Below are 13581 nucleotides of genomic sequence, written 5' to 3'. Positions count from 1 at the left end.
TAAGAGTCCGCCTGCCAATGCAGGGGGACATGGGTTTGAGCCCTGGTCTGGGAAGATCCCACATGCCGCGGAGCAACTAAGCCCGTGCGCCACAACTACTGAGCCTGCGCTCTAGAGCCTGCAAGCCACAACTACTGAGCCCGCGCGCCTAGAGCCTGTGCTCCGCAACAAGAGAAGCCACTGCAATGAGAAGCCCACGCACCACAATGAAGAGTAACCCCCGCTCGCCACAACTAGAGGAAGCCCACGCACAGCAATGAAGACCCAACGCAGCCATAAACAAACAAACAAACAAACAAACAAACAACAACAACAAAAATAATGACAGCTCCGATTTAAAGCACATTCCTTCAGGGGTGATATCCACCTGGTATGTACTGGTATTTACTGTTAATGGCTAGCTGGCATATGTTCTTTTTTTTTTTTTGGCTGCATTGGGTCTTCGTTGCTGCACAAGGGCTTTCTCTAGCTGTGGTGAGTAGAGGCTACCCTTCGTTACGGTGCGCGGGCTTCTCATTGTGATGGCTTCTCTTGTTGCAGAGCACGGGCTCTAGGCACGCGGGCTTCAGTAGTTGTGGCATGCAGGCTCAGTAGTTGTGGCTCGCGGGTTCTAGAGCACAGGCTCAGCAGTTGTGGTGCACGGGCTTAGTTGCTCTGCGGCATGAGGCATCTTCCCGGACCAGGGCTCGGACCTGTGTCCCCTGTGCTGGCAGGCAGACTCTTAACCACTGTGCCACCAGGGAAGCCCCTGGCATCTGTTCTGATTGGTCAATATCTGTTCCATCTCAGATGTTAAATATTTTTAATGTCACCCTGCCCATAAGCATTGTTAAAGCAGTCACCCTGAAGTTAGCTTGGACACTGCTTGGACACCAGCCAAAAATGGACAGAAATATCTGATACTATTTGAAGACAGATTTGGGTCAGCCATCTGGGGCTGCTCTGGCCAGAGCCCTCCAACCAGTCTCCTCGACCCTCCAACCCTGACCAGCTGCATCTTGGGTTGCTGCTGCTCCTCCTTGGCCCCTGGAACTCACTTTCTCTAGCAGGGCCCTGGACCCTTGTCTGTAACGTGCAGCGGTGCACTCTGCAGCTGGCCTCTGAAGTTGATGGCCAGGTGGTAACACATGGCAAGCAGCAAATGCTGCTGGTCCTTTTGCCTACTTGTAGAGATTGGAAGGCAGGATAACAGACTCTGTTCTGCTTGGATCATATCCGCAGGAGCTCCCCATGGGCTGCATGCACCCAGAGGTGTTTGGTCTAGCTGGCAGCCCCAAGGGCCATGGGATCTTTATGTTGTATCCAACCTGTAACCCAATTGCAATATACCAGTGTATTATGACCATGGTGAGGAAACTCTGCAGTAGAGGAAATAAAACAGGCAATGATAACACTACCTATTATTTATCAATGGACGGTTTACAATGCTTTCGCAGTGGACCTCATTTAACCCTCATAAGAACCACCAGTTAAGATTATCATCCCATTTTACAGAGTAGGAAATAGGTTCAAAAGGGTGAGTTGCTCAGATTGACATGTTAAGTGCACCCTTCCCTGCCTGGGGTGCCTTAAGGATGTACACATTGGTGGGCTAGGTTAAATGATGAGTTATTGGAGTGACAGATTTACTTGAAAGTTTTGGGGGAAGCTTTTTTTTTTTTTTTTCGGCTGTGCCACGCAGCTTACAGGATCTCAGTTCCCTGACTACTAAGCTACCAGGGAACTCCCTAGGGAAATTTTAACTGGTAAATTATATAGGTGTTTCTTTGTTTTTGTCTTGTTTTGTTTTGATTTGGCCGGCGCTGCACGGGATGTGGGATCTCAGTTCCCCGACCAGGGATTGAACCCATGCCCCCTGTAGTGGAAGCTTGGAGTCCTAACCACCGGACCACCAGGGAATCCCTTAACTGGTAAATAATATAAAATATTTGGAAATTCTGCCAACAGTGATTGAGATTCACTGACAGTGGACCCAAGATTTAAGTTGTTTCTTTTTTTAAAAAAAAATTTTATTTATTTATTCTTTATTAATTTTGGCTGTGCCGCATCTTAGTTGCCACACACTGGATCTTTGTTGCAGCATGCAGACTTCTTAGTTGTGTCATGCATGCGGGATCTAGTTCCCCAACCAGGGATCGAGCCCGGGCCTCCTGCACCGGGAGCGCGGAGTCTTACCCACTGGACCACCAGGGAAGTCCCAAGATTTAAGTTGTTTCTGATTCTAGATGCCAACTTATCCCAGGTAGAAAAGCGTTAAGGTTTTATGAGAGGTATGGAGAGGGTCATGTAAGCACCGGTTTCAGCTGAACATTGGGCACGTGGAGATGGGAGCTAGGGAGAGAGCATTCCAGCAAAGGAAAGGAGGCAAGAAAGTGGGGCTGTGTAAGGGGAACAATGGCTGGAGAGATAAGGGCGTGAAGATGCATAATAGGAAATACGATTAGAAAGGTGGATTGGCTTCAGGAAGCTTTATCGGGCAGGAAATTCTATGTGATACTAGCAGTGGTGAGACCAATTGGAAAGCTAGAGGTGGGAAGGCCTGAACCAGAGTAGCCGTGGAGAGCTTTCACATGGGAAACCATCACGACTTACCAAAGGATGGTGGGGGAGAGGGGCAGGATCAAAGAGAGGGACGTGGGAAGTTGCTGGCTGAACTTGTAGCCCACCTGAGGTGTTGTCAAAACATCCAGGTAGGGAGTTAGCAAATGGGTGACTGGAGCCCAGGGCTGGGATATGGGTTGTGCATTATCTGCCTCTAGGTGAAAATGGTTACCTTGATATGGGAAGAGACTGCCATCAGAGAAGGAGCCATCGGAGAGCAGGGGCACACCTGGTCAAAGAAGCCACCTGCGGAAAATTTGAAGGAAGGGCGTGTTCGGCAGATGAAGAGGAAGGTTGGAGCTGCTATCACATAGTGCCTGGCACATAACAGGCACGCAAATACTTGTGAGAAGAATGAAAGAAAAAAAGACAGTAAGAAAATGATACCTTCAGGACAAACCATATGACAGAAATAGTGGTAGAATCTAGGCATAAGGGTGTTAAACTAGTAAGGACCTACTGTATAACACAGAAAACGCTACTCACTAGTCTGTAATGATCTATATGGGAAAAGAATCTAAAAAAGAGTGGATATATGTATATGTATAACTGATTCACTTTGCTGTACACCTGAAATTAACACAACGTTGTAAATTAACTATACTCCAATAAAAATTAATTAAAAAATAAAAAGGTGGGGTTCCCTGGTGGCACAGTGGTTGGGAGTCCGCCTGCCGATGCAGGGGACGCGGGTTCGTGCCCCGGTCCGGGAAGATCCCACATGCCGCGGAGCGGCTGGGCCCGTGAGCCATGGCCGCTGAGCCTGCTCATCCGGAGCCTGTGCTCCGCAACGGGAGAGGCCGCAACAGTGAGAGGCCCGCATACCGCAAAAAAATAAATAAATAAAAAATAAAAAAATAAAAAGGTGTTAAGGGAATAACCAAGAGATTGTTGCATTTGCTCCAGAAAATGGCAGGGACCTGCTCGGCAGCCGATTGCCACACTGAATACCTGTTATTGATCTTTAGGAGACTTTGCCTCACCCTGCAGGGTGGTGTGATTTAATGTGTGATTTTATATAAAGGGACAAATTTAATGCAAACTCGGGCCTTTCCCATTCAATCTAAAGTTCTAGAGGTTAAAAAATATATAATACCACAAAATGGCTCCCATAACTGCATTACAGATCACTTCTTTCCCCCCTCCCCTTAGGGATAAAGAGGACTGCACAGGTGGGCTCGCCTCTAAGTCCTTTTTAAAAAAGGTTAATTTAGAAAGACTCTGCTTCCTGGGACTCCCACCCAGACATTTCTTGGTACATTATTTTTTTTTAAATGCTCCAATTTCTCTCGCTTAGAGAAAGGTCTTTCCTCTTCAAGTCTTTCAGGTTTTTGTGGGATCTTAATTCCCCAACCAGGGATCGAACACGTGCCCCCTGCAGTGGAAGCCTGAAGTCTTAACCACTGGACTGCCAGGAAAGTTGCATTAGGTGTTACTCTGGGAGAAGAAGCTGCCAAGGGCCTGATTTTGGTGGGGAGGGACCCACCTGGGGCAGTGCGGTGGACGTCAGTAGGGAACCGCGGGGCTGGCTCTATTTATGAAAGGAACTAGAGGCCGAAGTCCACGAAAGTGTGCAGGGAGAGAGCGGCTCGGTCCCTGGGCCCCTCCCCCGCCTGTGATCTCCAGGCGCCCCTGCCCTTTGAGCCCGGGGCGTCTCGGGCGCTGGCACACTCGCCCCGGCCGCTGCGGGGACCAGCGGGGACCAGCGGGGCGGGCGGGATGCTGCGGCTGCTGGCGTCCGGCTGCGCCCGGGGCCTGGGGGGCGGCGGGGGCGCGCGGGGGCTGGTTCCCGGGGGCCGCGCGCGTCCTACGGCGGGGCCCTGCGACCCCGGCAGCAGCCAGAGCCGCCAGGCCTCCGACACCCCCCGGAACCAACCTCCCAGCTCCGAGTTCGTGGCCCGGTCGGTGGGCATCTGCTCCATGATGCGGCTGCCCGTGCAGGCCTCCCCCGAGGGGCTGGATGCCGCCTTCATCGGGGTGCCGCTAGACATTGGGACCTCCAACCGGCCCGGGGCGAGGTAAGCCCCGAAGGACTCGGGGACACGCACTGGGACAGCCTGGCGGCCACTGCACACACAAAACTCATGGAGAGGCGCTTTCCCTCACCCAGGGTCGAGTTGGAAGCCAGTGCCTGGCTCCAAAGTGCCCCTAATCCTTTGAGAGACAGCTGGTTTCCCTCAAGCAACCCTGAGGGCTCAGCCGCGTCATCCATTGGTAAAGAAAGGGGGTTCAAGGACTGAGCCTTCTCCCTGCCCCATTCCCTGGCCTAGCTGGAGGGTGGCTGTGGGTACCCGGTTTACAGAAGCAGGGGACATTAAGTGTGAGAACAGAAGCTGGTTGTCCCTTCCCCAAACCTCTAGATGTCACCTGACTCAAGAATTTGCTCCAAATAAGGCAATTTTTTCTTCTTTTTTTGGTCGCGCAGCCTGCGGGATCTTAGTTCCCCCACCAGGGATCACTGCATGCCCCCTGCAATGGAAATGCGGAGTCTTAACCACTAAACCGCCAGGGAAGTCCCCCAAATAAGGCAGTTTTCCTAAGATCAAGTTAGAGGAAGTAAAATCGATTTTTCTAATTATTGAACATCAGCTATTTACGATTCCGCAGCAACAGTTCAGGAAATTGAGGCTCAGGGAGATTAAGAAATTATCTAATGCCATTTAGTAAATTGGTGATTGGTGGGCTTCTAAGTCTGTACCTTTAATCTCTTCACTATATAGGCTAGATCAGTGGTCCTCAACGTGTGTGTGACTTTTTCCCCCCAGGGGACATTTGGCAGAGTCTGGAAGCATTTTTGGTTATCACAACGTGGGGGAAGGGCTGCTACTGGCATCTAGTGGGTAAAGACCAGGGTTGCTGCTAAACATCCTGCACTGTATAGGATGACCCCTACCCCCTGCAGCAAAGATTCAGCCAGCCCCAGCACAGAGCCTGGGAAGCCTCGGCCTAGGCAGAGCCTCTAAACCTTTAGGGATGGCTCACAAGCTGATTCTTTCTCCTCCAGATTTGGACCCCGACGGATCCGCGAAGAATCAGTGCTGCTTCGGACAGCCAACCCTAGCACAGGAGCCCTCCCCTTCCAGTCCCTCATGGTTGCAGACCTAGGCGATGTGAATGTCAATCTTTACAACCTTCAGGACAGCTGCCGCCTAATTCGAGAGGCCTATCAGAAAATTGTAGCAGCTGGCTGTATTCCTCTGACCTTGGGTAATGGCATCTGCAAGGGAGAGGGTAGTTCTCTGAGCTCAGGGTCTATTTATCATGAGCTGGAGTACGGTTACTTCTCCAGGGTGAGCCACTGTCAATATGGAGACGGTAGGAAACGGAACATTGTTAATTCATTTATTTTAACCCCTGGGGAGAGGATATTTACATTTTTGGACGAATGTGACTGACAGGGATGGACCAGGGTGAAGCAAGTGAGGTATTCACCTTGGTGCAAAATTTAAGGGGTGCCAAAAAGTCAGCAATACATATTACTGATTTCCCTTTTTGCCTCAGGTTGCAGTATGACTCAGAACAGCACAGTTGCTGATACTATCTTTATTTAAAGTTTATCATGGGGGACTTCCCTGGCAGCGCAGTGGTTAAGAATCCGCCTGCCAATGCAGCAGACGTGGGTTTGAGCCCTGGTCCGGGAAGATCCCACGTGCTGCTGAGCAACTAAGCCCATGTGCCACAACTACTGAGCCTGCGTGCCTAGAGCCCATGCTCTGCAACAAGAGAAGCCACTGCAGTGAGAAGCCTGCGCACCGCAAGGAAGAGTAGCCCCTGCTCACCGCAGCTAAAGCCCATGCATAGCAACGAAGACTCAACGCAGCCAAAAATAAAAATAAAAAAAAGGGACTTCCCTGGTGGCGCAGTGGTTAAGAATCCGCCTGCCAATGCAGGGGACACGGGTTCGAGCCCTGGTCTGGGAAGATCCCACATGCCACGGAGCAACTAAGCCCGCGAGCCACAACTACTGAGCCTGCGCTCTAGAGCCCGTGAGCCACAACTACTGAAGCCCGCGCACCTAGAGCCCGTGCTCTGCAACAAGAGAAGCCACCGCAATGAGAAGCCCGTGCACCGCAACGGAGAGTAGCCCCTACTCACTGCAACTAGAGAAAGCCTGCATGCAGCAACAAAGACCCAACGCAGCCAAAAATAAAATAAAATAAATAAATTTATAAAAAAGAAAAATAAATAAATAAATAACATAAAGTAGCACGGGCTTCTCATTGCGGTGGCTTCTCTTGTTGCGGAGCATGGACTCTAGGCACGTGGGCTCAGTAGTTGCAGCCTGCGGGCTCTGAGGCACACGGGCTTCAGTAGTTGTGGCTCTCGGGCTTAGTTGCTCTGCGGCATGTGGGATGTTCCCAGACCAGGGCTCGAACCTGTGTCCCCTGCATTGGCAGGCGGATTCTTAACCACCTCGCCACCAGGGAAGTCCGTAACATGGATTCTTTTTTTTTTTTTTTTTTGCATTGATTTTGATTTTTTAAAATATTACATTAAAATAGTATTTATCTTGATTACTTAGGTTTTTTTTTTTTTTGGCCACACAGCTTGCAGGATCTTTGTTCATCCCCTGGCCAGGGATGGGATCCAGGTCCCCTGCAGCGTAAGCGCAGAGTCCTAATCGCTGGACCGCCAGGGAATTCCCCAATTACTGAGGTTTTGGTTTTGTTTTTTTTTTTGGTGTCCCTTCAATTTTGCATCCGGCAAGTGCCTCCATCCACCTCACCTTGTCCCAGCCGTTGATGCCAGCCAGGCCTGAGGAGGCTACCAGCAGGGGCTTAGTTGTGACTTCTTAACTATTTCAAGGACGTCGTTTCAATGACTTTGAGAGAACTGCAAGGGGGTCTTTTCCTCTCGTCAGGGTCTATGTCAATCTATAGAGCAGCTTTCCTCTTACCCTCCCCCACCCTGCCCCACTCTCACTGTAGCAGTTCTTCCTCTTCCTGTTCACCAATAGTCAAAATAGTACCTTTTTCTAAATATCCAAATTTATTTTTGCCAAATGAGAGGGCCTAGCCTGCAGAGCATAGTGGTAAGGAGTGGGGTTTCTGGCTGACGTGGTTTGGAATCTCAGCTCCACCTCTCACTAGCTCTTCATGCTTCATTTCCTTATCTGTAATATGGGAATAAAAATACCACCACCTACCTTCTTATATTGTGTCAGGGGCATATAACAAAAGTGCATATAAAGCGCCCAGCCTTGTGACTGGCATGTTTTAGGCTTCCATAAATATAGCTATTGTTGTTATTAATAATTATCAATGGTAATACTTTTCTAGGCCTGTGCTGTCCATTATGGTAGCCCCTAGCCACATGTGGCTATTTAAATGAATTACAATTAAATAAAATAAAAAATTCAATTCTTCAGTTGCATGAGCCACATTTCAATAGCCAATGGCTAGTGACCACCATGTTGGCCAGTGCAGATACAGAACATGTGTGTCACTGCAGGAAGTTCAACTGGACAGAGCTGGTCCAAGCATTTTCCCTATAAGCCTTAGTTTAATTTCCTCTTTTTTTTTTTTTTGCGGTGCGCGGGCCCCTCACTGTTGTGGCCCCTCCCGCTGTGGAGCACAGGCTCCGGACGCGCAGGCTCAGCGGCCATGGCTCACAGGCCCAGCCGCCCCGCAGCATGCAGGGTCTTCCTAGACCAGGACACGAATCCGTGTCCCCTGCATCGGCAGGCGGACTCCCAACCACTGCGCCACCAGGGAAGCCCTCATTTCCTCTTTTAAATGACAATGTAATGTCAGACATTTAGTGGCCATTTCTCCACCACTGAACAAGATCATATTTTAGCTGGGGTTATAATTCTTCCAGTCTAATCGAAAGGGTGGCAGAATTGGGCAGATTAAAGATCGTTCTAGGTGATACATGGTCCTCGAATCTTATCCACGTTTCAGATGTTTTCTTCTTTTTTTTCTCCTTGAAGGTGGAGATCACACAATCACCTATCCTATATTGCAAGCGATGGCAGAAAAGTAAGTCCCAAAGGCGGGAGCTGGGGAATGAGTTGTTTTCTGCTAGATGGCGTCAGGTGACCTCTGCTGGCTCAGGTTATTGGGGATGATAGGGAATTCCCCATTGAGTTGCTTCTATGGATCAAAATTAAGGTCAAGCTCCAGGTGTGTCTTGTCAGTCACCAGATGAGAGCCAAGACAATTTATTATTAACACCCTGGCCACCCGCCCTCGCCCTAGATCTGCTCTGGTATGCACGATCAGCGTTTGCCTCTGTTTTTGGAAGATGAGCCCCTAGTGAAATACACAACCCCAGTTAACTTCAGTTTCTGTTTTGCTTCAAAGGCCAAATACGAATACTGACAGGCACAATGGTGTTGCTTGCTGAGGAGAGGCCCTGTTTTTTCCTGAAAGGGCCCCTTTCCCAGAGGATGAGAAGATGGATTTTTCCAGTAGTGAAAACCTACCAGGGATTGACTAATTTTGGTTAGTTAGAGAAATAGACAGATGGGCCAAGGTGGTGAGCTCCAGAATTCATATAGAGGAAAGCTATGTGGGTGGCATTCTGGTTGGAGGTGGGTGGGTGGGTACAAGGCTTTTCTGGAAGCTGTGTTTGCCTGGCACTGATTTGGATTGTCTGTTTTTCTTGGGCGGCTGGCAGGGTTGATGGGGATTATAGAGAGAGAGCTGAGTGGAAGCTACATCTTGGTACCGCAGTTGGAGAAAGGGTGGTGCTGATTAGGTGAGCCTTCAGACGGGCTCACCTGAGCCGCCACCCTTTACTTTCATCCTCCCAGCCCTCTCCATCTGTAAGTGAAGACAATTCTGGGTGATAGGTAGGGAGTGTCAGCTAAAGCACATGACTATTTTCTGCCTGACTTCTCTGAGCTTATTGTCCTTCTGAGAAGCTAAGTGGTTTGAAGACAGAAACCAGTTGCAAGGCTGGTAACTGATGCCAGGTCGCCCCTCCATGGCTATGAATTGTCATCAAGTTTTGGTGGCCTGGAGGGTGGTGGTGTTCAGGCCCCACTGGGAGGCCTGGCCTCTGAGCCGCCCTGTTGTCATCAGGCATGGGCCTATGGGGCTGGTGCACGTGGATGCACACATGGACGTGGCGGACAAGGCCCTGGGTGAGAAGCTCTATCACGGGACGCCCTTCCGCCGGTGCGTGGATGAGGGACTCCTGGACTGTAAGCGCGTGGTACAGATTGGCATCCGGGGCTCTTCCATGACTTTGGATACCTACAGATACAGCCGGAGCCAGGTGACAGGCCGAAAGCCCCTCCCTCTGTCCCCGGCCCCAAAGTGCCTTCCTCTCCACTGCCCACTCAGTGGAGGCTATGGGTTGAAAGGGACTTTGCTAATCAAGCTCAAAGTGGGGACAGAAAGGTGAGTTTGCGTCGTGTGGAGCAGATAAGAGCGGGGATGATAGTTCATGAGGCAGAGGAGGCCTCTTATTGCTGGGGAGGGGAGACAAGCAGAAACAAACCAAGCCCCTGGATGCTGCTGGCTTGGAAAAGAGTGAAGGAGGTCCAGACCCTAGGCGATGGGTCTGATATGGGGATGGTAGTTCCCTCCTCATGGATATCGGGGGTTAACTTTGAGGTGCACATAAGCTGAGTACGGGGTAGGCCTATAGGAAATGCCCAGTAAATGCTGCCAGGCCCAAGTGTCAACTTTCTGCTCTTCAATTCTTTCTCAGGGCTTCCGGGTGGTCCTGGCTGAAGACTGCTGGATGAAGTCACTGGTCCCTCTGATGGGAAAAGTGAGGCAGCAAATGGGAGTCAGACCCATTTATATCAGCTTTGATATCGACGGCTTGGACCCTGCCTATGCCCCAGGGACAGGGACGCCCGAAATTGCTGGTCTCACCCCTAGTCAGGTAAGGAGGCGCCCCCAGTGACACTTCCTGTGGGTGAGGATACTTAGCTCCCCACTTTCCTGGGACCTGACCTGAGTCTTTAGAAATCAGGATGGGCTTTTAAAATCAGAGCACCTGGACCTTTATTGTGCTCAGGGCTGATCACAGGTTTGGATTCTCCCTTATTGATGAGTGACTGATTATGGCAAGGGCCCTCATTTCTTATCTGGGATATAATAGTCCGTTATTTGGTCTTTCTGCCTCTGGTCCGCCTGTTCATGGGGACAATATTGTAGTGTCCCCTGTTCAGACACCAAGCTTACCTTTTTGGGGTTAAATTTTAAAGGTATGCACAGTGGGATTAACACTTCCCAGGGTAGTTCAAGAGTTTTAGAAACCCCCAAAGAAAGCTCCCATGGTAAGCTGAGCATAGCACAGGGAGGCAGAACTGGAGTGTGGCTCTACCTAGAAGGAGAGCTCCAGGGGTGGACCTTTGTTCTGTTCACTACTCTCCGAGCCGAGGAGAGTGTCTGACATATAAGTAGGAGGTATTCACAGATACTGGAGTGAATGAATGAAGACTGCTTGAACTAATCAACTATCTTCTATCCTCTCAGAAAGGAGGATGGTCATAACAGCCTCTCTAAAGCCTTTCCCAGTTCCCGTCAGTTTTCTAGAACACACTCCTCATTCCTCGGCTTCGCATCCTTCCTGCTTTTCACCCGCAGAACGGAAGCTAAGTGACGCTCTTCCTGCCACCACCCCTCACTCATCCTATCTCTGGCCACGTCTGACTACTACTACTTCTTGCATCTTGGCGCCTTTGCATGTGTCTTTCCCTCTCTCTGGGCTGCCCTCCCCCTACTCCTCTGCTTGGTCAGTTCGTTGAGCTAAGTGTTTCCACCTTGGGGGAGCCTTCCCCAGCCTCTTCAGGCTGCGACATGTGCTCATACTATTCCTGAAGCCCTTCGTGCTGGCATTGAAGCGATTGGGTTTGTTTGTCTCTGTGATCCCACCAGGGTGCCTGGTGGTCAATGAATGTTTATTGAGGGAAAGCGACAGTTCCAAGTCGAAGGGCCCGTGTTGGGAGAAATCCATGGAGGCCTCTACTGGTTGCTTTCTGTTGTCAATGATTACCTCTCTGGACAACTCAAGCTTCATCTTGGACAGGCTCTGGAGATCATCCGGGGTTGTCAAGGCCTGAACGTGGTGGGTTGTGATCTTGTGGAGGTTTCACCGCCGTACGATCCTTCTGGTGAGTAAGGGAGACAAATGTGATCCGTAGGCAGTGGCTAGTTTATTTTTAATTATTTTTTATTTTTTATTTTTTGGCTGCGTTGGGTCTTTGTTGTGTGCGGCCTTTCTCTAGTTGCGGCGAGTGGGTGCTACTCTTTTTTTTTTTTTTTCTGTGGTACGCAAGCCTCTCACTGTTGTGGCCTCTCCCGTTGCGGAGCACAGGCTCCGGATGCGCAGGCTCAGCGGCCGTGGCTCACGGGCCCAGCCGCTCCGAGGCATGTGGGATCTTCCCAGACCGGGTCACGAACCCGCGTCCCCAGCATCGGCAGGCGGACTCTCAACCACTGCGCCACCAGGGAAGCCCGAGCGGGGGCTACTCTTAATTGCGGTGCGCGGGCTTCTCATTGCAGTGGCTTCTCTTGTTATGGAGCACTGGCTCTAGGCACGCGGGCTTCAGTAGTTGCAGCACATGGGCTCAGTAGTTGTGGCTCACGGGCTCTAGAGCGCAGGCTCAGTAGTTGTGGCGCACGGGCTTAGTTGCTCCGCGGCATGTGGGATCTTCCCGGACCAGGGCTCGAACCCGTGTCCCCTGCATTGGCAGGCGGATTCTTAACCACTACGCCACCAGGGAAGTCCCGGTGGCTAGTTTAAATTGTATTAATCTAGTTAATAAGTAGATGGACGGGTCCCTTTATATAACTCAGGAACTGGCTGAGTATGTCCTACAGTGAAGAAAATAAACCTATTACTGTACACTGTACAGATGTGAGCTAATGAACCCTAACAAAACCGCTGGGAGGCGGCTAAGGATTGTTAGCTGGCCCACCCGTCAGCAGAAGGGAGAGAAACCAGCGTGCAGTTCAGCGATAGGGCTGCCCAGTGCCATTTGCCTTGGATATTTCATTGAAAAGTGAATTCTCAAGGCATAAATGATATTTATTAATATTGATAAAGTGGGGGAGTTAGCTGGTTTAGGAGAGAGATTCAAAGCCGATGCCATCCCAATAATTTTAATCTAGAAAAGCTTACAGGGTTAGGCCCATTAGCCTTAGAGGATAGATAGTAAATACGATACACACCAATGTGATAGGTTTTCCTTTGGGGGAAATCTGTTCTCAGAGTAAACAGAGAGGCTTCTGAATTTTAAAATACCATTTCTGAATGATGCTTGATGGAGAGAACGCCGGGGAAATCATGTCCACGGGGCGGTGGGGAACCGCAGAGGAGTGCGCAAGGCAGGACTCTGGAAGCACAAAGGGACAAAGGCTGAGGAGCCCGAGAGGCTCGGCCTCAGGAGGCGGTCTGTGTGGTGTTCACGTTTGGGTTTTTCACTGCTTTGTAGGAAACACAGCCCTCGTAGCGGCTAACCTGCTGTTTGAGATGCTGTGTGTTCTCCCCAAAGTGACAGTCGCCTGAATCTTGTGCTACGATGTTCAAGATAAAACAAGAGCTTGCCTGGATGACAAATTCTCCAGAAGAACTTATGTGCAAGCAATCTGAGTACTAAAGAGTTTATGCCAATAAAACGTTCTGCTAAAAGTGTCATTGGTGGCTCTACAATCGGGGCTTACAGTAGAACTCTAATCCAAACGGCTAATATTCCTAAGGTGTTTGAATTAACTTAAAAAAAATGTGCTTGTGCTGCTTTTTTTTTTTCCTTTGATGAATGGTGATGGAGGATAAAGGGGAAAGGGATGGAGACTTTAGTTTAAGATTATCTAAAATCTGGAGGAATGAAATGAAAAAACCGAATGAAATAATACTGTAGAAAAACATTCCGTATTTCTATAGTATCTTCCTTTCAAATACAGCCCCTACGCTGAGGAGCATCTTGGTTTTAGGACCACCGTGAACATAGAAAGAAAAAATAACATGCAGATCCTAATAAAGAAACTTCCCACTCAAAAGGCCAGGAAGATGCAT

The 13581-nt window shown here is 49.9% G+C and overlaps 1 protein-coding gene across 1 annotated transcript; it reads left to right on the top strand.

Moving 5' to 3' along the window:
- The first annotated feature begins 4262 nt into the window (after window positions 1-4262).
- On the top strand, window positions 4263-13445 carry AGMAT (agmatinase (putative)). Its single transcript, XM_082615206.1, has 7 exons — window positions 4263-4619; window positions 5606-5808; window positions 8534-8582; window positions 9630-9825; window positions 10264-10443; window positions 11593-11677; window positions 13001-13445. Exons 1-7 carry the CDS (start codon window positions 4321-4323, stop codon window positions 13072-13074), a joined length of 1086 nt encoding a protein of 361 aa, XP_082471332.1. The 5' UTR covers window positions 4263-4320; the 3' UTR covers window positions 13075-13445.
- The last annotated feature ends 136 nt before the right edge of the window (window positions 13446-13581 follow it).

Source organism: Mesoplodon mirus, assembly GCF_964341445.2.
Source record: "Mesoplodon mirus genome assembly, chromosome: 3".
NCBI lineage: Eukaryota > Metazoa > Chordata > Mammalia > Artiodactyla > Ziphiidae > Mesoplodon > Mesoplodon mirus.
This window is presented reverse-complemented; position numbering and strand designations above follow the sequence as displayed.